This window comes from Cotesia typhae, unplaced genomic scaffold, assembly GCF_013202065.1.
Source record: "Cotesia typhae breed Kobodo isofemale line unplaced genomic scaffold, CoteBio_Ctyphae contig_20, whole genome shotgun sequence".
In the NCBI taxonomy this organism is placed as follows: Eukaryota; Metazoa; Arthropoda; class Insecta; order Hymenoptera; family Braconidae; genus Cotesia; species Cotesia typhae.
Genome location: NW_027423725.1, coordinates 4,916,797 through 4,941,845, shown reverse-complemented (window position 1 = coordinate 4,941,845; position 25,049 = coordinate 4,916,797). Strand labels below are relative to the sequence as shown.

Below are 25,049 nucleotides of genomic sequence, written 5' to 3'. Positions count from 1 at the left end.
ATGTCCCATGCTTCTCCGTACGGTTCAATCGTCCCCGGGACTGTTGGTTCAATTGACCCCATATAATTTTATAACAATTAATAGTAAATAATAAATAAATAAACTATTATATCACTATAAAAAAAGTTGAGGATTATAAAGTATAAGTATATACAACGACTACAATTCAAACTTTATCAATTAATTCAAAAATTGAAATATTATTAAACAATTTGTCACCAGCTGAAAAAAAAGTTTACATGCCTAAAAATAAAAAAATCTCAATTTTCTAAAATTTATTAATCGCAATGATTTCAAATTTTGATCATATCCGAGTTTAATATATTAGAATCTAACTCTAAGAGCATAAAGCGTTTTTTCAATTTTTTCGATCAATTTTGGATCAATTTCCGAGCAACAATTTGATTTTTTTATTTTTGCATGTAGTTTTAGAAAAAAAAAAATACGAAAAAATAATTCAATGCTTCTTTTAATTTTTGATTTAACTTTATGGAAAAAAATAATATCTTATCGATGATGGTTGCTTTTAATTTTTGTTTTTAGTTTTTTTCCTAGATTTTGACGTTTTCTAAATCTGCTGAAAAATTTTCAGTGTTATAACGAAAAACAAACATTTAAAAAAATTTTTTTTTCATTTCTAAAAAAAAAAATAGAAAGAAAAAAAATGCCACATTGAAAATTTCAGGAAATTCGCAGAAAATACTGAAGTTCTTTACAAAAAAAAATAATCGAAAATCAAAAATGTCAATCATCCCGAAAGTTTCGTTTTTTTCAAAATTTTCAAAGAAAAAAAACGTTGAATATGAATCCGAATTATTATTTTTATTTTTTTTCTAAAAAGTACTTTAAAAAACATCCCAATAAGTTAATTTTCAAAAAAGTTATGGTTATTTAACAAATAAAATTAAGAAAACGGTTAACTCTGAAGGCCATCCCTGCTACTTCCTGCTAAATCCATACCTAGCCGCTTAAAATTGCACTGATGATGTTTTTGAGCTCTTCAAGCTCAAAAATACAATTGTGTGTTATTTTGAGCTCTCTGAGCTTAAACAAATATAGCTTTTCTATGCTTTTGAGTCGGGTCAGCTGTCGTAGCTACGCGCAGTGCCTTTTAAAAGAAAAAACCGCTGAAAGAGACTAGCAATCAGGAGCAGGCACCATGAGACGAAACACGGACTGCATTGAAGTGATGCAAACGCGGTTTTAATCTAGTTTTCCTTGCACCTTTGTTCGGGGAACAAGGAAAGGGAGGCTTAGTGAGTGGAAATCCCACACTACTAATAACATCATCTATCAGTGTCTTTAAAAGATACCCCCCCCCTCTCGTTAGAAAAAAAAACATCTAGGAAAAATCCTCATAGAAATAGTCGAAACAGCTTCCTAGAATCTCAAACCTAAAATAAAAATTTTTCAAGGAGTCTTTTAAAAATTTTCATCATGAAAAACTCTTCAACCATAAAAACTAGAACTAAATTAAAAAATGAAATGAAAATAGAAATATTTAATAAATAACTTTTTAAACTGATAAAGCTCAAAATTATGAAATTGATAAATTAACTTTTTTAGATAGATTTATAAATCCGGTCTCATTTCGGAAATTAAAGAAAATTTTATTATAATAGGTTTCATTTTGTCAAGTTATGCAGAAAAATAGCATTGACTCAAAAGCTTATGTATGTATTTATGTATTGCAACAGTGAAAATCGAACTCCCCAAAGTCGTTATCGACCGTCTTGTTGACGCTACGGTAAATAAGGGATTTCGATTTTGACAAGTAGTTTCGACTTGTCACCGGGGGTGCAAATCAAAACTCCCCACTGCTGTCCCCAGAAAACGAAGTGTGGGAGCAAGACAATAGGAAAGTTCGAGAACCCGAGCAAGCAGGTTATAAAAAGGCCGGTCAGGGTGACAACAGGAGTTTTGACGATTTTATCTGAGCAGTGAGCTGTGTCCAACGTGTGGATATTTTTCATCATTTTATAAAGTAAGTAGAAAATTGTATAGGACCTCACGAGAGAGAAACGAAGCGATTAATTCTATTGTTTTCAAATTTTAATTAAAGTTATTACGTCGTTAGGCCGTTAGGCTGACGGACTCATTCCGTTCGAAATATTTATTTATCGGAATTTACAGGAAAAATTGTTACGAGAATTTTATTGGGAAGTTGAGGAGAATTTGGAGTGAAAATCTGAATCTTGAAAAAGCCTGTAAAGCCGAGTAGATGAAACCGCCAATTTTATTTGCTGGGATAGCAGTCTACCGTTGAAACTAAAATTTGGACCCCAGGTATTTTCGGTTATTTTAGGCCAGTTTATTGGTAAATTAATTAAGAGGCCGAAATAACTGAATTAATTTCTGAGATTTATAATAACCGTCTCCAGTAGGCATTTTGTGTAAGCGAGTTCATATTTAAGTAATTTTTCGTCAAGGTCATTTAGTTACTTTTATCTCTGGGTATTTATTGAAGAAATGTTAATATAAAAATTTCAGGAATTTAGTTAATTATTAATTCGGAGAAATTTGAGTAATTAGAGAAAATTGTGGAATTAAGTTAACTTCCGGTGGACGGTGGTTTACATGGAATTTAGAGAGTCATTTAGAAACGTTGTATAGACGTCCGAGTCGGGGGTACAACGGATTAAGTTAGGAGACTGCTGCGTAGACGCCTGAGTCGGGGGTTCAGACGGGAATAAGGTTTTAATTGTAGTTAAGATGATATAAGGTATTCCGTCAGGTTGACGAGGGAAATTATGTTATTTGGTATTCCGTCAGGTTGACGAGGTTTAGAGAAATAAAGAGTAAATTTGAGATTTAGTTGTAAAATTATCTGGCAAGTGCCTGCGTAAACAGTAATTTTAGTAAAAGATATTAAATGGACACTAATCCTCTTAAGGGTCTCTTTAGAAATTAATTTTAGTAAAATTTTATTTGTAAGGGAGAAAATTTATTTCTATTTAAAATATTTTGGGGATCATTTTCTAATACAAAATTTTAACTAGAGTCATTATAACATTCACGTAAAATTAATTTTTGATAATAATTAGTCTTTAACAATTTTAATAATCTCTATTATTATCTCTTGTTAGATTGAAAAGAGACATCAGACAAGAATGATCAATTCAAACGTGCTAAACACACAGATAGATGGACGTAAAATGTCTGCAGGCCATTGGCAAGGCCGAATTAATTCCATGGTTAACCAGGGCTCTACAGGCATATTTCCACCAATACCAACGTTGTCACCGGCTACAAACACGACCTCAACAGTCACAACTACGATGAGTAGCAGAGTTTTTGATAGTAGAGTTGGCCAGCGCTCCTCACAGGGCGAAAATGAGTTGCTCCGACCGGGTACTCAGGCTGGAGGTGCTGTATATTATGAAAACGAATACTCTGAGCCCGCTATAGATCAACGTCCAGAGGGAATTAATATATTTCCGGATATGCAGAAAATCTTTGATCTTATAGACCAAAGAACTGAAGCAGATTTTCAATGGAACACAGAACAGAGAGCGGTAAACGCGGAAACCTCGGCTGCCATTAATCGACTGTCGCAGATATTAGGAGAAATGGTTCATTCTCAACGAGATCTTCTGAACAGGCTTGACAGTCGTGACAATTCCACTGGGTCCCACTCTCCGGTAGATTGGAATGCAACTAATTTTCAAGTCCGTCGTTCAACCGTTGTCCCTCGGGGTCAAGGTTTGGCAGGGGGAGAAGGAACAGTTGCACCGCCTGTTTCAAGAAATCAACCGGAGAATAGCAGGGACAGGACCGATTTTGACCAAACAATCCCTCTATCAGTAAGGTTCAATTACCTGCAAGAGCAACTACAACAGCTCCAACTGTCTCAGAGTCAACAACAAGCAGGTGCACGAGGCGAGTTTACGTTACATAACCAAGACAACTTTGAACGAAGGTCAGGCCATGACTCCCAAAGCCAAAATACAAGGCTGGGGATGACTCCACCTCCGTCCCAAAGTCCATACCAAAACTTAAACAGAGGCACCAGGTACTTCATGGATGAAAAAAGGCGCAAAGATATTTTATCAAGCCTGAAGCTGGGTAACTTGATCTTCCCGCAAGATGGAATGTCCGTCGAAGAATTTCTCCAGGCGGTTGAGAGCAGAGCACACCGCGAAGGTTGGACAGAAGATGAAGCCCTGGACTCCATGGGGTATATGCTTCGAGGAACACCAGCACGTTGGTTCGATAACAACTACCAGCGCTGGGGTTCTTACATCCAATTCAAGATGGAATTCCGCAAGGCTTTTGGTACTGTGACGCCAGATTATCAAATCAGTTCACCGACATTGGTGAACTGCGGATGAAATCTGGGGATAACGTCACGGAGTTCGTGCTAAAAGTCCAGCAAAAATATATGACCATGCTGAGACCTCCGCCTATAGAGGATCAGGTAACAAATATCAGAAACCATCTAACTGACGAATTACGAACTCTGGTTTTCTCCAGGCCGGTCTTCTCTTATGAAGACTTGTTAAACGCCCTATATGAAGCGACGAGGTGTATTGAAGAAGCTGGACAGTCTTGTCAGTTTCAGGAAACAGTAAAGTCCCAGGAGAAAACAAGGTTTGGGGTTTTTAGGCCGACAGTCGAGAATGGAAGGCCCCAGGAAGAGCAGTCGGAATTATCAGGCTACGGTGCGATGAGAATTCCAACTACATCGTACGATAATAAGAATAGGGTTCAGGTGAGAACAAACCGGGACCATTGTCGTCATTATATATTTTTTGCGCCCACAGTTCTTAACCAATTTTTCTGCAATTTTGTGGGCTTATTCTATGAATCAATACAGAGATTAAGTTCGAAGATAAGCAAAATCTACCAGTTAGTTTCGGGGTTTTGGTTCTTTGAAAATTTTTATCATTTTCGAAAAATTTTTAGTTTACTCAATTTTGCTGAAATAGTATTTTTACTGTCAAAGATAATTCAAATGTCTTTATTTTATCTCAAAGTTAACTTAATTATCTCTCATTTGAGCTATAATTTATCTATATTTTATGATTTTATCCATTTATTTCGTAACTCGAGAAATTTTGAAAAAATTCCATATTTGTTAAATAAATCTACCTATTCATATCGGGTTTGGCCAAATGGCGCTTTTTTTACTGACAACTTTTTCAATGTTTAAAAAAATCTAAAAGATGATTATCTCTGCACTATGTCATTAAAGTTAGCCGACGTTCTAAATTTTTTGATTTTTTTTTAATAATTAAATGATAAAAAAAAATATTTTTAAAAAAGTTGCACTTGCAGTTTTTGAAGTTTTTTACACGTGCAAATTTTTTTTATGTTTTTGTGATAATTTTTTCAATAAAAAAAAATTCTAAAAATTTTTAGACATCGGCTAACTTTATATTCATCTCTGCACTACTTTTAAACTTCCCGCTAGTGCCGAGTTCGAACTGCTCGATTTAAACCCCACTTTACTTTGTCAAGTAGTGACACCTGAGGTATCTAATATATAAAACATACATTAGGGCTTTTATTTTCCGGTCTGTTCAAGGTGAAAAATTTTTTCTATAGCTAATTGATAGAATACTTAAGTTATATATGATGTTTGCTCATAAAAATAGTCAAATATAATAGTACTGAATTTTTTTTATAACACGACATACAAATAATACCCGAAAGATTCGGTTTGGTAGTCGTAATTAATTTTATTTTACAGTAAACCAACAAGTTGTGATACCGTGGTTGTATATAAAAAAATAAAATCGATTTAGTAAAAGAATTAACAAACAATAACATTAACAATTATAACTAAAATTAATTCAGCTGTTGAAAATCCTTTGAAATATTTTATAAAACTTGGTTCTTTTGAAATTGACTTAAATAATTCGCATGTATCTTAAATCTTGAGGTTAGATAGTGCAATTAATTTTTGTTCGATTTTTTTTTCTCATTTTATTAGTTATAACATTAAATCGTAAAAGATATTGACAGTAATAATTTTTAATTTTTGTTTCAGAAAAATAACAAAATGAACGAACAAGTAGATAAAAAAAGTGTTTTAACTGGAAATACTAGTCTTGATGACACAAGTAAAAATGCAGATTATACCTCACTTGATGAAGCTACTAGTAATTGGTTGAAACAATTACAAAGTATTTGGAATCATTGTAAGTTGTTTTTACCATTTTCAAAAATTCATTTGAATTATTGTATTAACTTAAGTATTCATTTCAGGGAAAAAAAGTACACCAGTTTCTAATGAACTCACTAAATTTTTCGAGTCTGCTCCCAATCCGTATTTGAGTACTCTTAGAATTCTATTAAATGCTGGAGACTTCCATAATGTTAAACTAAAGTCTTCTCTAGCACTAACAAGTACGTTTTAAATTATATTAAATTTAATAAACATTAATCATTTTTTATTTTTATTTACTTCAGTAATAAAACTGAAAATATATTTGAAAAAATTAAAATTACATTCATAGTCATTTTTAAATTTTACATGCAGATTTTTTTTACAAAAATGTATTTGGGTAATTTATTGAAAGTAGGGACTAAGCTACTTTTGGCTATAAAAAATTTATATATATATATATATATATATATATATATATATATATATATATATACGGAAAAAAGTGAACTGTAAAATTCTCTCGGATTCCGGTTAATTTTTATAATTTCAAAAAGTAAAGTGGATATCTGGGTGGCAAAACTATAAATATTACAGAACTTAATGGAGCAAGTGTAAAAGCCACAATTTATAATTTAATATCGAAAATAAGTGATTAGTAGCTGTCACTATATCAAATAACGACTCTCTCATCTTGAAAAATTACAGTTTCAAACAGTAAAAATTTCCGTTTCAATATATAGTCTATACTATGAGGAGAAGAGGGTCTCACTCTGGGAGAATTTAACATTTGAACCAGTAAAAATTCTATTCTTAAAATATATATTTTACCAGTCCAAGCAAATCAATAATTATAGTTTGATTTTTAGTGTTGCATTTAAGGTAGTACCCTCGCCAGAAGCGTTTTCTTAGGAATTTTTTTAAATTTTGGCAGATTAATATTCATATAATTCTGCATCGATTGACGCAAATTGAAATTTTTTGACCATCTAGTTTCAGAGATATTTAATTTCAAAGTTCGAATTTTTAAAGGAGGTTATGCACTGTGATATACGGGATACCGAAAATTTTACTCGTATATTTTATTATAACTAAGAAACTTTTTTTAAGATTTTCATAAAAAACTAAATTACTATTAAAAAACAGCTATTATTTGTTTTTTTCAAACTTTCATTAATTTTTACCATCTAGATTTTTAAATATTATTAAAAAATTACTGTATTATTCAAAAATAAACATGAGTAAAAGTGAGTAAGGAATAGCAAGTGAGAAAGACAAAAATATCCTAAACTATACCCAAATTTACTCGCACTATATGTCGCGAGGGTACTACTTTACTTTGTAGATATTGACGTTGCTGTTATTGGAAATTTAGAAAATGTATTTTGTACTTTTTACGTGATTTATGCGATCATTTTTTAGGTACGAAATGATAAATATCAAAGTCAAAATTCTTAATTATTACACTTTAACATTTTCGACTTTCACATAGCGAATAGTATTGTTTGAAATAGTATTTTCATCCATGTAAATAATAAATTGTAGCATTTAAATGATAAATATTATATAATGATTATTAAAATCACTATTTTACTGTATGAAATGTTAATTTTTAGCAGTTGATCATTACTCATTACAAATCGACTCTTATTTAGTCCAGTTTACTTTTTTCCGTGTGGATATTTTCTGAATTTTTTTTCAAACTATTTGTTTTTATAATATAGTTGAAATAAGACCCCTTAAGATAATCTGAAATTAAATTTTCAATTTTATTTTGTACCTTATGATGTTGAAAAAATTAAACGTTTACCGAAAATTAGTAACAAAATTTATATAAAGATTTTTTGTTTTTTTTTTCTTTTAACATACGAAACAAAATTCGAAAATTTCATCTTTGAATTTTTATGATTTTTGAAAAATAAAAAAACTTACGCTGAAAAAAACCTTTTTTCAATTGATTTCATTTTTGAGCTTTAAGGAAAAAAGTTGAATTATTTTAATTTTATAGTCAGAAATAGTGCAGTTCTAACTTCTATATTAGTTGAAAAAATCTTAAAAATTGTTAGATGTCTGTTATTCTCAATTTCATTTCAATGCAATTATTTCTTAATGACTACATTATTTTGTTTACTAATTAAATTATAAACAGTTATAGAAGATTTTCGAAAATGGATATCAGTTCGCAAAGAAGCTCACAAAAATGGTCTTGTTCCTGAATTGAAAATGGAAGCTTTTAAGGGTGTTAGTAAACAACGTAATATGCATCTTGTTAAATTAGTATCTGATACATATGAATTTGTCAAGGATAAAGAAATGTTTTTGCCCCTTTTACAGGTAATCAATTGATAATTTAAAATTTAATAATTATATCATTTTTATTTTAAGCTTATAAATTAAAAAAAAAATCTTTTGTCTTTTTAAAGGCGATGCTGAGTGAGAAAAAGTACAAAGAAGTAGCTCAATACGCAACAATATTGAATTTACAAGATCACTTTGGAGATCCAGAATTAATATTATTGCCTCTGATTCTTCAAAATAAAAATACAATAGTTGAAGATTTTTTGAAAAATTGCCCAGAAGTACAAGAAAAAACAGTTGTATACCTAGATAATATACTTAGACCAAAAGAAAAGATGCAAGATACATTAATTAAATTTATTGAAACAAATAATATCACAGATATTAAAACGTGTGCATTACAACCACGTGCAATGACTAAATTAGTAACACGTTTGGTTAAAATATTTAATCTATCACCAGATATTTGCCCAAATTTGCATCGTAAGCGTGAGGAAGGTTCAGTACAATTTTTTGTTTACAAACGTTTCGTTGAAGGAAGTATAAGCTCTGAATGCTGGCGAGAAATGGTGCAAGAAACTAATATCAAAGATGTTAATATTCAAATAAATTTGGTATCAATTATATCACAATACGACCCAGAAGAAGCTTTGTACTGGATAAAAGTGTTTAACCTTCCTGAGGACACCTGGCCCTGGGTAGTGACAAATTTGGATAATAGGTTGACAAATAAATTGGACAACTCATGTGATACTACCGAAATTAATATTGGAAATACACATCAGGGTGAACCCAATTATCATGTTTTGCGTTTATCGAGAGAATCTATAGAGATAATAGATAATACAGAAGACTTTAAAAAATTCATGAATCAACAATTGATTGAATTTTCAGTTGTCGGAATAGATTCCGAGTGGAAACCAAGCTTCGGAGTGTGGAAAAAAAGTGAATTAGCTCTTATACAAATAGCTACAGACAAAAATATTTATATTTTAGATGTAATTAAAATAGGACCAAACAACAGAAAATTATGGCAGGAATTCGGCAGTCTGTTGTTTGGTAACAGTAAAATTACTAAATTGGGATTTGGTATAAGGCATGATATTTTAATGTTTAAAGAATGTTTACCAGCAATGTTTGAATTAACAGAAGGATGTATGAACTACTTAGACATTCACTTTTTATGGAATAAGCTTGTCAAAGAATACAATTTTACATTTCCTTATTCAGGAGATGACAATTTTACTGGTGAAAGTCTTAGCAAATTAGTAGAACTTTGTTTAGGTAATAGATTGAATAAAGCTGATCAATGTTCCAATTGGGGAAGACGACCCTTGCGTGAAGATCAGATAACTTACGCAGCTTTAGATGCCTATTGTTTAATTGAAATTTATAATATATTAGTTGATCTTTGTAATGAACGCAACATTCCTCTGCAAGAAATTTGCGACGAACTTTATCAGTCTCAGCTTTGTGCGTCGCCCAAGAAAATTAATAAAAAACCAGAGATTAAATCGTCAATTAATAGATTGGTTATTCGACCTAGTTCTACAGTTACTAAAGAGACTGTTAAATCAGAACCTATTCCCGCACATCAGTGGAAAGTAATATGTGATGCAGCTTTATCTAATTTAGTAAAACCTTTAAGAATGTGTGGTTGTAATTGCATTTTCCTTGATCATGATCCAAATTCTATTCAATCAATTAAAATAGCTTTGGAAGACAAAAGAGTATTTCTTACACGTGAAAAAGTATGTTTATTATTATTATCATTGTTGTTGTTATTGTTATCATTGTTATTATTTTTATTTATTTATTTATTTAGTAATTATTATTATTTATTATTTTCAGCTAAAAAGATTGGAATCTTTACCGCCAGAGCTATATTATTGCGTTGAAAGTGACAATTCTGATGATCAATTAAGAGAAGTGTTAAAACATTTCAATATTACCGTCACAGAAAATGATATTTACAGTCGCTGTCAAATTTGTAATGGTGATGAATTTGTTCAAATTTCTAATAAAATAATGTGGAAACTTAACTTAAAGTAAGTAAACAAGAATTTTTCCTAATTCTTAATTAAATTAATTGTAATCAATAAATGTCACTTTTTAAAATTCTCGAAATTTTATTTACAGGTTTTTAGGCCGAGAATATACGCCTACGGTAACAGAACAGAACCAAAATGATAATTCCCAGGTCGAAGGTTGTAGATTCAAAGATCGTACATGGCAGTTGTCGAAAAAAACTTCGCGTACCATGCAGTGTAAAACGAAATATGGAGTACTTATTCAAATTGATAGGGTTCCTGTAGGTATTTGTGAACGAGTTTCAATTTTTTCATTTGTCATCGATGTGGCCAAGTGTATTGGGATGGTTCACACTATGAGCGTACTTTAAACTTCACTCTTAAAGGTGTAGTTTCTCATAATTCTGAATTAGTTGAAAACTAATATCAGTAGTCTATATTTAGTTCTATGTCTATGGATGGCTCCCAAAGGTTGAACTATATACTAGGGTGTTTCAAAATGTAACTTCGATGATGGACCTCTCGAAATTGGAATTTTGGGTTCCACTTTTAATAGGAGTTGTGTTTGGACATTTCTTGACATATTTTGAGCGTAAAGAATTTATATGATATTCAGAGAATTTTTTAACAAGAGCTTTGTTTGGGCTTGTCCGCTGAAATTTCAAAATTTGGCTGGAAGTATTCAAAAAAAGCTTTTGTAAAAAATTCTCTGAATATCAAATAAATTCTTTACGCTCAAAATATGTCAGGAAATGCCCAAACACAACTCCTATTAAAAGCGGAACCCAAAATTCCAATTTTAATAGGTCCATCATCGAAGTTACATTATGGAACACTCTACTATATACATTTTGTTATTCATAAAATTAGATTTGGTTGCGCATTTATTTTGTATATTATTTTTAGTACTGTTTAAAAAAATATTTTTTATTTTTAATACGAATATCCAGCGAAGTGTTTAAATAATAAGTTTTATATTTTTGCTTACGAAGCGTTAACTAAATCTTCCAACGATAAAAATTATAAATTGTTATTCGTATCATTTAGTCTCCAATCTATAGTTGTTTATATAATAATATCAAACAATAGTGAGATAGTATTAGATACAATTATGAATTTAAGGATTAATAATAAAATGATATGATTTAATATACAAAATAAAACCCACAGAAAAAAAAGTTTAACTAATGATTCTATTTCTTCTATCTCGAAAATAATACATAGACTATTTTCCGATTGAGACTTTAAATTAGATAGTTTAATTATTTATTTATTTTTTTGCTATTCAAAATATACAGCATAATTGAATCGGTTAAATGTATTTTGTTATTTTATTAATAATATAAATATAGTAGGTAGTAAATTCAATTAGTGTGATTATAAATCATTTACCACCATTCTTTAGTTTACATAGTACTTTAGCTTGGTCAATAAGCACGTAATTGTGTATTTTTTACATAAAACAATAATATTAATTGTCTAAGAATATACATTTCATGTTAGATTTGTATCGTATGAAATGGATATTTGTATGAAGTATATACTGTGTGCAGTCAATCAAATGTCTATAGAATCGTTTATGTATCTTCATTATTACTCTTACGAACGATATAAAGTATGATATCTTAACATTAAATAAATTATGATATCCTATTCTAATTTTACAAAAATATGATAGTATACAAGAACTTCTTTTAAGAAGTATTTTTTTACGAATGTAACATTCGAATCAATGCGCTTAAATGATAGAAATATTTTTTTGTGTTATTATATTATAAGAAATGTAGAAGTTAAAAATGGCTTGTTATTTAATTTAATGAGTTAGGCTTTGTAATATTAATTATAAAAAACTATAAGTTTTGATTGTATGTGATTCACAGTTAATCAACGACTTATTTGTAGTGGATTAAGTTCCAAAAAATTAAAGAAAGTTTTATTTGTTACATAACATTTTTTATTTTTTATATTTTTACAGTTATAAATTATAGTTAATGAACAATTCATTCTTCAGCCGTTCATGTAAGTTGCATTTGAAAATATATTTATTAAGTTATAAATTATAAATTATCTTATCACATTTTGAGACTTGCGATGTTGATTGTGTTTCTGGAGAATTCTCAATAGCTGTTGATGTTGCTTCGTCTAATTCTATGCAATCAACTTTTTTCTTCTTACCAAAAGGTGGTGGTCCAATTAAGCCTTCAACTTCTTCATAGGTCAATGTTTCTTGCTTCAGAAGCATTTGTGAAATCTATAAATTAAATATTAATGATTTTATGAATTTTGTAAAATAACAAATAATAATAATCATCTATAGCTATTCGCAATTTAGTTCTTTATTAGTAATTGTTTCAAAATTTGAAATTGCCTATTTTTAGCAATAAAAAGTCAAGAAATCAACTTAACTTAATTTTTCGAAAATCGAACAATTTGTAAGATAGAAAAATCTGTAGATGTCAATTCATTGATTTAAAAATAAAAATTTTAGAACGTCATAAAAATTGAACTTTTTAAAATATATATACTTAAGTTTTTTCAAGTTATTTTGTTTTTAGGAAATTAGTAATAAATTCAAAATACTACATTTATAATTCATAATATTATCTTCTCTAAAGAATCATAATTTTTAAGACCGTAAATCGCTAAATTTTTAATCTTAAATTCTATAGTTAAAATGTTTCTCAAAGGATAATAAAATGCTCTTTTAAAGTACTGAAAATAAAATTATTGTAATGACATAAGCAATTAAATTTAAAATTCTTTGTATTTTTCTAAAAGTAAAGAATTTGTTTGAATTAGGGATTACATATATCTGTGGATTGTTAGGATTATATTTAAGAGGGAACACCACTGGGACGATCGAAAAAAGAGGTGATTTTCGGGAATTTTTTTGACAGGGAAAATATAGGAAATTGGAGATCAGATTTTTTTAATTTTATTAAAGGTACATTAAACATTATTACTTTAAATTTTTATTAAAAAATATTTACGTACGGAATTTTGAAAATTTTCATTTTTTAAGAAATAGCGACAGATTGAAAATTTTCTTACTATTCTAACTGTTTTCTTTTTGTTTTAACCCGGCTAAAAAAATCTTTAAAATAAAAATTTTTTAAATTCCGTATATGCGACGATAACTACATCCTTACTGATTAAAAATCAATTCGGGTTTTCATTTTTAGATGATCCGTTTTTGAGTTATCGAACCGACCATGGACGGGAGAAATTTTTTCTAGTGCTCTACAAGATTGTTAATAACTTTGTAATAATTAAATATTTTGTAATAAAAATTTAAGGTAATAATCTTTAATGTACCCTTAATAAAATCAAGAAATCCGATCCCCAAATTCCTTTATTTTCCCTGTCAAAAAAATTTCCGAAAGTCACCTCTTTTTTTCGATCGTCACAGTGGTGTTCCCCCTTAACGAAAAAAAAGAAAAATCTTTTTTACGATTTTAAACCTAAATCATTAAAAAAAAGTACCTACTTCATTGACACACAAATCCACATAATAATCCTTTAAAAAGGTAATAAAATATAACACTTACTTTTTCTAATTTATCCATATTATTTTTTAATAATTTTTCAGTATCTTTATATGATTTCGCCACCAATTGTCTAGCTTCCATATCCATTAAATTAGCCAATTTTTTACTGTATGGTTTTTTCGTATTCGTTCCAGTTTCTTCTTCAGAATATGAAACTAATCCAACTTTGTCACTCATTCCAAGCTGTCTAACTTGTGTATAAGCAATTTTGGTAACTTTTTGTAAATCATTTTGCGCGCCAGTAGTTATGCGATTGAAAACAACACTTTCAGCGGCTCGACCTCCCAAAGCAACACACATCATTTCATATAATTGTTCTTTGCTGTAATTTCTACGCTCGGTTGGTGTATACTGAGCAAAGCCTAAAGCTCCTCGTGTTGTCGGTTTTATTGTTACCTTCAACAATGCATCAGTACTCTCTAATAGCCAAGCAACCAATGCATGACCTGCTTCATGATAAGCAACTATTTCTCTTTCAGTGGGTGAAACACCATGATTTTTCTTTTCTGGGCCACAAATCACTCGATCAATAGCGTAAGATATATCAGAAGCATCAATCGCCTTTTTCTTAAACCTAGCAGCATGTAAAGCTGCTGCTTCATTGCAAACATTAGCAATATCAGCACCACTGAATCCTGGAGTTAGCTGTGCAAGTCTGGGTGAGTAAACTTCTGGTTTTTTGTCAAGAGCTATGTTACTAAGATATCTATCAAAAATTTCCTTTCTTTCAGGGAGTGTAGGAAGGTCTATTAAAATATGTCTATCAAAACGACCAGGTCGTAAAAGCGCCTTATCTAACACTTCAGCGCGATTGGTTGATGCTAAAACAATAATCCCTTCTTTGGTTGCCATTCCATCCATTTCTACAAGTAATTGATTCAAAGTTTGCTCCGATTCGCCTGTTGATTGACTCATACCAGATCCACCAGATCGTTTCTTACCGATAGCATCGATTTCATCAATGTATAAAATACTCGGTGATCTTTTACGAGCTTCCGCGAAAAGATCTCGAACTCTGGCAGCCCCTAAGCCACCAATCATTTCAATAAATTCAGAACCATTCATTGATAAAAATGGAACATTTGCTTCTGTAGCAACAGCTTTTGCCAGCATTGTTTTACCACATCCAGGAGGTCCAAGTAGTAAAGCACCTTTAGGTACTTTGGCTCCAAGTGCTTTGTAATGTTCTGGACGTTTAAGGTAGTCCACGAACTCCATAACTTCTATTTTAGCTTCTTTTAAACCAGCTACATCTACAAACCTAACCCCTTTTCCACCACCCGTCAATGGATCAACTAGAGTAAATTTGGCTCGAGTTACTCCACCAAACATATCTCTTCTTACTAAACCGGATTTATTTACTGATCTGCTCACTGCTATCAGTATTCCAATAGTTACAGCAAGTGCAATTAAGAAAGAAGTATTCTCGTTGACACGCTGGTATACAATGGGTACTCCTTGGCCAGGTGGTATTCCAAGAGCTTTTTCCGCTTCTCGTAGCTTTTCTTCCAATTGAGTTGCATCTGCTACAATCATTTGGTAAGTACGAAGAATGCTACGTTTTCCATTTATTACTGCACCATCGTGCAAAACTATCGTTACCCAATCTATGTCTGGTTTTATTATTAATTCTTGAACTTCACCCTTTGCTAGCATTTTATGTACAAATTCATTCCAAGATATGAATGGCGATTCCTGTTCAAAATAAAATAAAATTAATAATTATCAATGTATGATATTTCGCTCACTTTTAATGATTGGACAATATATACAGAGGATTTACAGATAATTAAAAATGTTAAATTGCTACATTAGTAATTGTGTAGAGTTTTCAAATTAAAAGAGAGAACCCCGTTATTTTTTGGTATAAAAAATTGAATAATTTTTTCGCATATTTTTATTTATAATTTTTCGTTTTGATGGTGTATTTTTAAAATAAAAGTCAAAAATAAATTTTCTAATTAGTTTTAAAATTTTTAATATAAAAAATACGAAATGTTGAACAAAAATTGCTAAAAAATTCACCCAAATGAGTTTAACGATATTTATTAATTTTCCATATAAAAAATAAAAATAACAAAAAAAAACTTTGATGTCAAATTTTTAAAATTTTATGAATTTTACAATTAAAAAAAAAATTTTTTTTGATGATTCTGTTTTAGATGAACTTAAAAAAATACGTGATTTTCCTAATAAAATTTAATCATTGATTTTATGGCCAGTAATAGTATGATTCTCTTTTTCAAACAGTTGTCAAAAATTTATTTTGAGATGAATAATTTCGTATATTTATGCTAAGTTTTGAATAGAATAATGAGTAATTTTTTAATCTATCTTTGACCTATGTTCATTTGCTAAAATTGATGGTCATATCAATTTGAAATCTTGGAAAAGACTAAACATAAAAATTTAATAATATTAATATTAACAGACATCTGACCGGTTTTGGTTTTGTTCAATACATTAAATGAAAAATAAAAATAATCAAATAAATTTACATCCATAATTTTTTAAATTCCTCAAGGTAGATTTTTTTTCTAATTGATTTTTAAAGAAATATTTGAATTGTCAAAAGTCTTTAAATTTTATAATCATAAGATCTAACAAGTTCACGATGGTTATTTTAATGTTAAATTGAGGAGCTATTTTTCAATAGGGTATCTTTCCATAATTTAAAAAAACAGTTTTTTGATCTTTTAAATATTAAGTACTTCGAGAATTATAAAGATTTCTAAATGAAAATTGAATTGTAGCTTCATAACCGATAGCACTTTATAGCTAAATTAAAAAAGTTCAATAAAAATATTTGTAATTGAAGATAACCAGTTTTTTGTCTCGATTAATCAAAAATGAAAAGATACCCTTTTGAAACTCAACTCAATTGCTTGTAAATGTTGCGGATATAATAGTTAGTTAATCAGATGAAATTATTAAATTCACATGCTAAGAAGCAAAAAGGTACATAATAAAAAAATACCTCAACTTTGTATGCCATTCTTTGCATCGGATAAATAAATATTCCATAAACAAAACATGATATCAAAAAGAGTTTTATGAATGCCACTTTTTCATCACCTTGATTGGGAGGTTTATTATCCGACGAATTTTGAGATCCATTACTTGATGATGGTTTATTATGACTGACTGAAGATGTGCCAAATTTTTTTTTTAGTAATTTATTAATGGTAAATTTTTGATAAAATTGATTTTGTGATAATATATAAAATCCTAACGATCTGCATTCTGTAGAAAATGTGTTGAAATTCTGAAAATAAAAAAAAAAAGTTCACAATTTTGTTTTCAATAGAATTAAAGAAATATAAAATCATATGTTGATTTGATTATTTACATTGTGTGGAAACGATGAAAAAATATTCCTCGCCGATTCCTTCCAAAATTTTATAAATTTACGATTAAAATATTTTTTTTCTTTCGGTTTAAGATTTACAACGGAGCTTATGAAATATTTCGGCAAAAATAAACGCCGATGCGTTGATTTCGCTATATTTTGCATTTAAATTCGTTTCGTTACAGTTAAAAAGTTGAGAATGACAGGTTATGATCGGATCATAACTCACGGTAAAAACTTTAATTTATATTTTCGTAGATTTTTATTAACTTAACGTATAAATTTATAATTTAACTGATTGAAAAATCATTTTTAAAAAACAATCAACTTGTTTACTGCATTACACTGAATGATGAAACTATTTTAGTTAACTGTGTGTTTTTAAGTATAAATAGTATAAATGTACAAATTCACAATTTTTATAAATTAAACTGAGTTGGTAACCAAACGTTACTTTATTTTATTACTGGCAGTAAATGTATGACATTTGTCTCTATAAAAACAGAGTTTTTGAGGTCGATAATTGACAAAAATGTTATGGTAAGCACTAATAGATGGCGACAAATAGATCAGTGAAGGAAAATTCTTTCGCTTCGCTGCATTATTAGAACTAAAAAACTATGGAGACCATACAAAATATGGTCTCCATACAAAAAACTATCGATACCAAACATTTGAATCATATCCCTGATAGCCACCTTATATTATAAGTTCTTGTAGTTAGGTGATTGCTGGATAAGTTAGCGACAAGTTATCGTTAAGTTAACGTTAAGTCGGCAATTGTTTGAACACAATTCGTTGAAGTAAACTTGACCATAACTTAATGATAAGTTGTAGATTAACACTTATTGCCAATCTACTTTTCGTCAAGTTATCTATAATTCGCGGCACTGTTATCTGAAAATTATAGTATGAGGTGGCTATCAGGGATAATAATAGTTTTAAATAATAGAAGGTACCCAGTTAGCACAAGCGAAACGAAGTTCACGCAAACCTACACAGAAAAAAAAGTTCACATAAGCCAAGAAAATATTTTTCTTCCTAATTATTTTCTTGAGCGAAAAAAAAAATTTTTTTGACACAAGAAATTTTACTTATCCCAACAAAATTAATTATCTTGCTTTAAGAAATACGTATCTTAATTCAAGAAAATTTATTTAAGTCAAGAAAATTTTCTTGTTTTGAGAAAATTCAGCCTCTTACTCCAAAAAATTAAATATCTCGATAGAAGTAAATTTTCATTAATATTTTTATTGACTAACATGTCAAATGGGAAGATCAAGTAATATTGAATCATTTTTTTTTCATTCAATATGTATAATTGCACACGCTAAAGTTATATAAAAAGGGTATCAAATATTCAAGAGAAAAATTTTCTCAAGGTGAGAACATTTTTTTCTCAGCTGAAGTAGGTGGCGCTGCTTCCCTAAAGTATCTAAAAATCTTGATCAAATATAAAAATTTATTGTATTAAGTATTTATGATAATTTGAATTAAGAAACAATTACTTCCATCAAGAATAGAATTTCAAGAAAAATTTTTACTTCGGCCAACACAACTTCGGTCTTCCTTCCGGCACCCGAAAGTTTTCTTGAGCCAAGAATTTTGTTCTCCAGTCAAGAAATTTTTCTTTCTGTGTACGGCCGGAATTTGACGCAAAGTTTACGCTAACAGTAGAGCAACAGTTACACAAAAAGAAAGAAAGTCTTGAATCAAGCGTAAATTTTCTTAAATCAAGAAAATCTTAAGGAAGATTGAAAATTTCTTGAATGAAGTTAAAATTTTTTGGACGAAGTTCAATTTTTTTAAGCCAAGAAAATGTCTTCTTGCTCCAAAATAACTTCGGTCTTCCTTACAATTTTCTTGGTTCAAGAAATTTTTTTTTCTGTATATACTTATAACTGTTGACGTAAAGTTGACGTTAACTTTCTGCAACTTCGCGTTAACTTTGAGCGAACATTTTAGAAAATTCCGTCAATAGATTTACGCTAACTTGATGCGTAAGTTGAAGTCAAGTTATGGGAAACTATTATAAATGCAGAGGTTGACGTAAACCATTGAACATCAACTTAGTTGATGGTCAACCTATGCTAACTAGGCATGATATGTACATTTCGGTTGATACAGGACATGAAGGGTAATTGATAGACTTCCCTAAAAAGAAAATTAATTTTCCGTTATTTGTAGATAAGAAAAATAATTTCCTTAAGGATCGTAGATAATTATTAGATCCAGCATGAAGTAAAATTATCTTCTCGCCTATATGATGGCATGAAAGAAAGTCGTGTTGGAAAAAATGCCATCTGCAGATACATGTGTGGGCAACTCTAAATTGTGAGTTTAAGTACTGTAAGTAAATTAATTTTTATTGTTGTATTTTCTTGATATATCGAAAAAAAAAAAAAAAACACCCTGGTAGCCATCTTACCTGAAACTTGCCGTCAATCTACGTCCACAATTTGAAGCTAACTTGACGGAAAGAGTTGGCAAAGCAAAATAGACGACAAAACTTGCTGTACATGTATTTCAGTCAAATTGTTGTAATGTTAAAGGGAAATTTAACTACAAGTTTGATTGTTAACTTGTATAGAAGTTGCAGCCGTTGATTTCCGTCGATTTGCTTATAAATGTTATTTAGTAAAGAATTACCACCAATTTAATGTTAAGTTAATCGTAACTACTAAAAGTCAACTACTTTCTGAGAAAGCGCTGGCTATTAAGGGTATAGTTTATTTAAAATTTTATGATAAAATTAATTAAAAATCATTTAACTGAGCCAGGTAAAAAATATCTATTATCAATGTTTTAATTGAGTGTAATAATTTGAAAATATTTGGATTTACAAATATATAAATACGATTGGGGTATTGAATTGGCCTGAAATTTATTAAGAATATTGAAGCTAATTAAATTAATCTATAAGAAGAAATCGCTTTAAAATTTGCAATAAAAATGCTTACAGAAACTTAAATGGCTCGCATTGAATATAATAAATCAAACAAAAAGATCTGTTGATACCAATTATTTGAATTTTTTTAAATCAACTGACGGCATTGTTTGACGCCAAATTAATAATTAGAATCATTATTTTTTTTTAATAAAGATCAACTGGTTTTGTGAATACATTTTTTTACCATACTGATATCGAAAACTTGTTCATTTAGTTTTGAAGAAATTATTCTCAGTTTTACTGAATTTTTCTTGATTCGAGAATTTTTTCTCTTGACCCTAGAAAATTTTTTTCAAAATGGTACCCTTGGTTTAAGATTTTTTCTCTTGAATCAAGTTGACTTTTCATCAGTGTTGAAACAACAAAATTGGGATTGTTTATAGTAATTCTGAATATTTTAAATACTTTTAAATTCCTCCGCTCATAAAGAATTAAAATAGTTAATTGTTTTGAATTCTTTTTCCTAACGAGGGATCAATCATTTTGATACTGCTGGCGGTTCACAATTTTTTCGTTCTATAACTTTGATCCCCGAATTTTTGATAATATTAATTTTCATAGGGAAAAGTTAAAAATATGAATTAATGTCTTTTTTCCCAACAAAGTTCATTGACGTATTTAAATTTAACCGAAAGAAGTAAGAAACATGTTTATAATGTCATGTATACAATTTCGAAATTTGATTTTATATATACTCTTTTAAAATTAATCAGTGGAATTTTATTGATTCCAACCACTGAATGAGAATTTCTTTGGTGAATCAGTTAAATCCATTGATTCATTTCAAAAGAGTGTATTTTCATGAATTGCCTACTTTTGTAATTATGAAAAATCGTTCCATGCCTCATCGCTTGATCTGTAAGATACTGAAGATCAAAAAAGTCAAGAACCATTTTGTTTAGATTTGTTTCCATTTATCTTGACAAAAAAATTAAGGCTTTAAAATAATATTTTCAGATATCTTCCTTGGCAGTCAACATTTAAGATTCTCATCATCGTTTATTAAAAATAAATTTTTTTAATCAACATTAATAATAAAATTTTTTTGTATCCGGAGAGGGTAAACTGTTTAATTGACAAATAATATTTTTTTATAATGATCATATTCAGAAAATTAGAATTCATTTTTGCATTCGTTGGTTTATATACAAAAACGTGCACGTGCGTATATATATATATATATATATATATATATATATATATATATATATATATATATATATATATATATATATATATATATATATATATATATATATAAATATCCGCGGCAATCAGCGCGTATATTTATGAATATATATGTATATTTATATAAATAGAAAAGTAATTTTAAATGAGAAACTAATAATAATTACGATTTTGATTATTAGCTGAAATAAATAAAATAAAAACGAAAATTAATGACATGAAGAATATTTTTAGTACATACTTGCTATACCTATACTTTGTTATTTTATCTCACCCATATGGCTTTTCCACTACTACAGGATAATACAAACTGGAATATAAGTTTTAAGACAGTGTTTTGATAATGTCGGGGTGCGTCAGATGAGGCTTCCCAGCTAATGGATCGTCGTTCACATTTGTTCCTTCGTAAAGTGAATGCCACTTATATAGTATCTTAAATTGAGATATTATCATGCGAGTGTCAATAATTAACAATAATAAAATATTTTAATGTATAATAATTAATGAAAATAACGTTAAAATTTTATTGCTAATTTTCTGATTTTTTATAGCATTGTGTTAAGAAGTCGAGTAAACACGCTTCTCAAAATAATATTTATATTGACTCTAAAGCTAAGAAAACCATACTCGTGTCGAATTAACATGACCTAATAAAGTGTAAACATATCAAACTGAGAGTTTCATAAGTTTACTTCTATATGAAAATATTTACCATTACCAATTAAGTTTTTGATGGTTTGGAGTATACCGATCGCTCCTTAATATCGCAAATTCGATAACAATTAAACCGCAGACAGTTCAGCCGCGACATTTTAACCGATGATTGTTCAATCACAAGACAAATCAATCGTTGTATAATGAACGCTTTTATCGTGGATTTTGTGTGTACTTATTCAAAAATAGATCAACGCATAAGCTTGTTCTTGTTTGTTTTTTTTTTTCACAGATTTTGTGTGTGTTAATTAAAAAATTGTCTGTTCTTCGGTTGAACTGTCCGCGGTTGAATTGTAAGCTTGAGCGTTTAAGATAATGATGCTAATCTTTAGAATTAGAGTAAGGTTAATCTTTTACGAATCACAGGTACTGTAACAATGTGATTGTATGGCATTTCTTTATACTGCCATTTAAACTCCCATACGAAGTCACCGATGCTTGGAAAAAACCGATGATCGGCCAAGACTAGGCTACTTATGCTAGGCCGAGCATCGGTGCTCTATCATCGCCCTATGGCTGGTACACCATTGGCCACCGATCGATGCTCTTACTAACGACCTACGATCATCAGCCTATCCTTGGCCGATGATGTGATGAATTTACTTCTTGCAGAACTTATAACAAATACATTCAGCAGAACTTATAAAAAATAAATGCAAAAATTGTATGTAAATTACAAAAATTTTATTTTTATTAACAAATATATTGACTGAATTACTTTTCAAGTAAAAAATTCATACCCATGCACAGTAAAAAATTTTGCATCATTGCGTCAAAAAATTTTTATGTTCAATATTTAACACTTTTTTGTGTTGATTTAACATAATAATTGTTAAATTTACACATAAAAATATTCAATTTACACATAATAGTGTTAATCATTTAACACAAAAATTTTTAACATTAAATTTTTTTAAGCAATGACATAAATTTTTTACTGTGTACAGAGTATCGTTCGAAGCTAGGCTATTAATGCTTGGACAAGGATCAGCGCCTTATGATCAGCCTATGAATGGCTCATCATCGACCGCTCTACTAAGCTCATAGCAACGACAAACGATCATCAGACGTTGCTTAGCCGATATGATAAATTTTCTGCTATGCATCTCCTCTAAATATCACATCAGCTGTTTCTTAAATTTTATTTACTGGCATTATTGAATATTTATGGGAGATAACAAACATTCTCAAACGAATAAGTTAGGTGATAAATTTACCGTTTTTATTAGAGAACATTTTTCAATTAGTTATTCATTAATTACTCATAAAAATTGAGAAAATAAAGTACCTATAAAGCGAATTATTGGTATGCATTGGAATAAAATACTTGTTGATCATTTAAATAGCTAAACTAAATTCTTTCTGTTAACTACGGCATGCAATGCAGTTGGTAATATTTCGAGACTTCCAGGCAGACGGACCAGGTTCGATTCCCATCGCATTTTAATCTTAAAATTTTTTTTAAGGAACTTCGATAGGCTCGCCGCTCCTGTGCACCCCGAGGACGAAATTAAAAATCTACATAGCAATACGACTGAAAAAAATCAATAATTTTGCGATACTTCAGCCTGATTTAAAAATTATTTTTCCGTTTGAATATGCTCAGCCGATGATCAGCCGATGCTCGGTTACTATGCTCGGCCTATGCTTAGTCGCCAGTCTTGGGACGATGTTAACATCCGATACCCAACCAGCCTTGGCCCAATGAAAAATCCGATTCTCGGCCGATCATCAAGGATCGGGTGCCTATCATCGTCCAATGATCGACCGATCCTTATTCGTTGTATGGGCTATCAATCAGATACGCCCAATAGCTGATGGTCAATGACTGGTAATGTACAAAGTTCAAAAAATTTTTTCGGGAACATATGTTTTCTCTAGGGTCATTCCCGGAATCACAGTTCCTGAAATTACGACTCTAGATGAAGATACCCTGCATGACAATGATAGTAGACCATTTTGAATGGGACTTATTTAGATGAAAATATAAGGAAGAATCCCTATTTATTTAAAAAAAAAATAGTGATTTTTAGGTATTTTTTCTCAATCATTATGAAATTCTAAAAAAAATTTTATCACAAAATAATGCTATTCACAGTTTTTTGAATAATTTTTATATTTGTAGCAATAAAAAGTTGAAAAAGAAATTAGTAACTTTTCATTTATTTTCGTTCGTACATTGTCCCATTCTTTCCTAAGCATTTTAAGTATTACTATTACTTTAACTCGAGAATTATAATTTAAAATCGGCTTCACTGAACTTGGTATAAATACTCGTAATCTCTATCGTAACAATAAATATACTTAATTGAATTTGTTGTCATATGTGTACTAAGTAGCATCATTGCTGGTATGTGTCAGAACCAAAAAGAATACAACAAAATCATTTATTTGGTTAAACAACAAATTGTGTTATGTTAGGTTTGCTAGAATAACCAACATTATTATACTATACATACTATTACTATAACGACTACTATATAGGCCCCGCATGCTATTTGAATATTTTTTACGAATTTTTTTATTTGTTTTCTTTATTTTAACCCATTCATTACTTTAAATCTACTTTATCCCTATAAGTAATGAAATAATGATTTACTTTTAATAATCATAATATTACAACAAGAAAGCCAAAACATTAATTAATTCGTGATTTTTGTAATCATTTTAGACTTTAAATATCTAAATTTTTAAGAAGAAAAAGTTAATAATTTTTACGCTTATGAACCAATCATCGAGATCGTTTAAATAAAAGCATTAACTTGACGTCGACGTCTATAACCCTGACGACGATGACATCCATAATGGGAGACGAACAAGATCTCATTGGTTGTTATTACAGATGCCACGGCTTGCTAGATCT

General features: G+C 29.6%; 3 protein-coding genes across 6 annotated transcripts; 2 read left to right on the top strand and 1 right to left on the bottom strand.

The window, feature by feature from the left end:
- Window positions 1–519: 519 nt before the first annotated feature.
- Window positions 520–4,561, top strand: LOC141538419 (uncharacterized). Of its 4 annotated transcripts, XR_012481047.1 has the most exons (4): window positions 520–1,984; window positions 2,134–2,286; window positions 3,087–4,417; window positions 4,474–4,561. XR_012481047.1 is itself a non-coding variant. In XM_074259855.1 (3 exons), the coding sequence occupies exon 3, from the start codon at window positions 3,111–3,113 to the stop codon at window positions 4,329–4,331; it is 1,221 nt and encodes a 406-aa protein (XP_074115956.1). In that variant the 5' UTR covers window positions 520–1,984; window positions 2,134–2,393; window positions 3,087–3,110; the 3' UTR covers window positions 4,332–4,487. The 4 variants fall into 4 exon arrangements, 3 of the variants coding, with proteins under 3 accessions (XP_074115956.1, XP_074115955.1, XP_074115957.1); XM_074259855.1 differs by having other exon boundaries at window positions 2,134–2,393; window positions 3,087–4,487; XM_074259854.1 differs by having other exon boundaries at window positions 3,087–4,486.
- On the top strand, window positions 4,373–11,464 carry Nbr (exonuclease mut-7 homolog). Its single transcript, XM_074259852.1, has 7 exons — window positions 4,373–4,711; window positions 5,993–6,143; window positions 6,211–6,351; window positions 8,259–8,443; window positions 8,533–10,158; window positions 10,259–10,455; window positions 10,547–11,464. The coding sequence occupies exons 1-7, from the start codon at window positions 4,382–4,384 to the stop codon at window positions 10,806–10,808; spliced, it is 2,892 nt and encodes a 963-aa protein (XP_074115953.1). The 5' UTR covers window positions 4,373–4,381; the 3' UTR covers window positions 10,809–11,464.
- A 904-nt stretch (window positions 11,465–12,368) lies between these two features.
- Spg7 (SPG7 matrix AAA peptidase subunit, paraplegin) lies at window positions 12,369–17,734 on the bottom strand. The gene is made up of 4 exons (XM_074259853.1): window positions 17,335–17,734; window positions 16,963–17,250; window positions 13,986–15,680; window positions 12,369–12,688 (listed from the first exon to the last, which is right to left on the bottom strand). Exons 1-4 carry the CDS (start codon window positions 17,497–17,499, stop codon window positions 12,488–12,490), a joined length of 2,349 nt encoding a protein of 782 aa, XP_074115954.1. The 5' UTR covers window positions 17,500–17,734; the 3' UTR covers window positions 12,369–12,487.
- Between the last annotated feature and the right edge of the window lie 7,315 nt (window positions 17,735–25,049).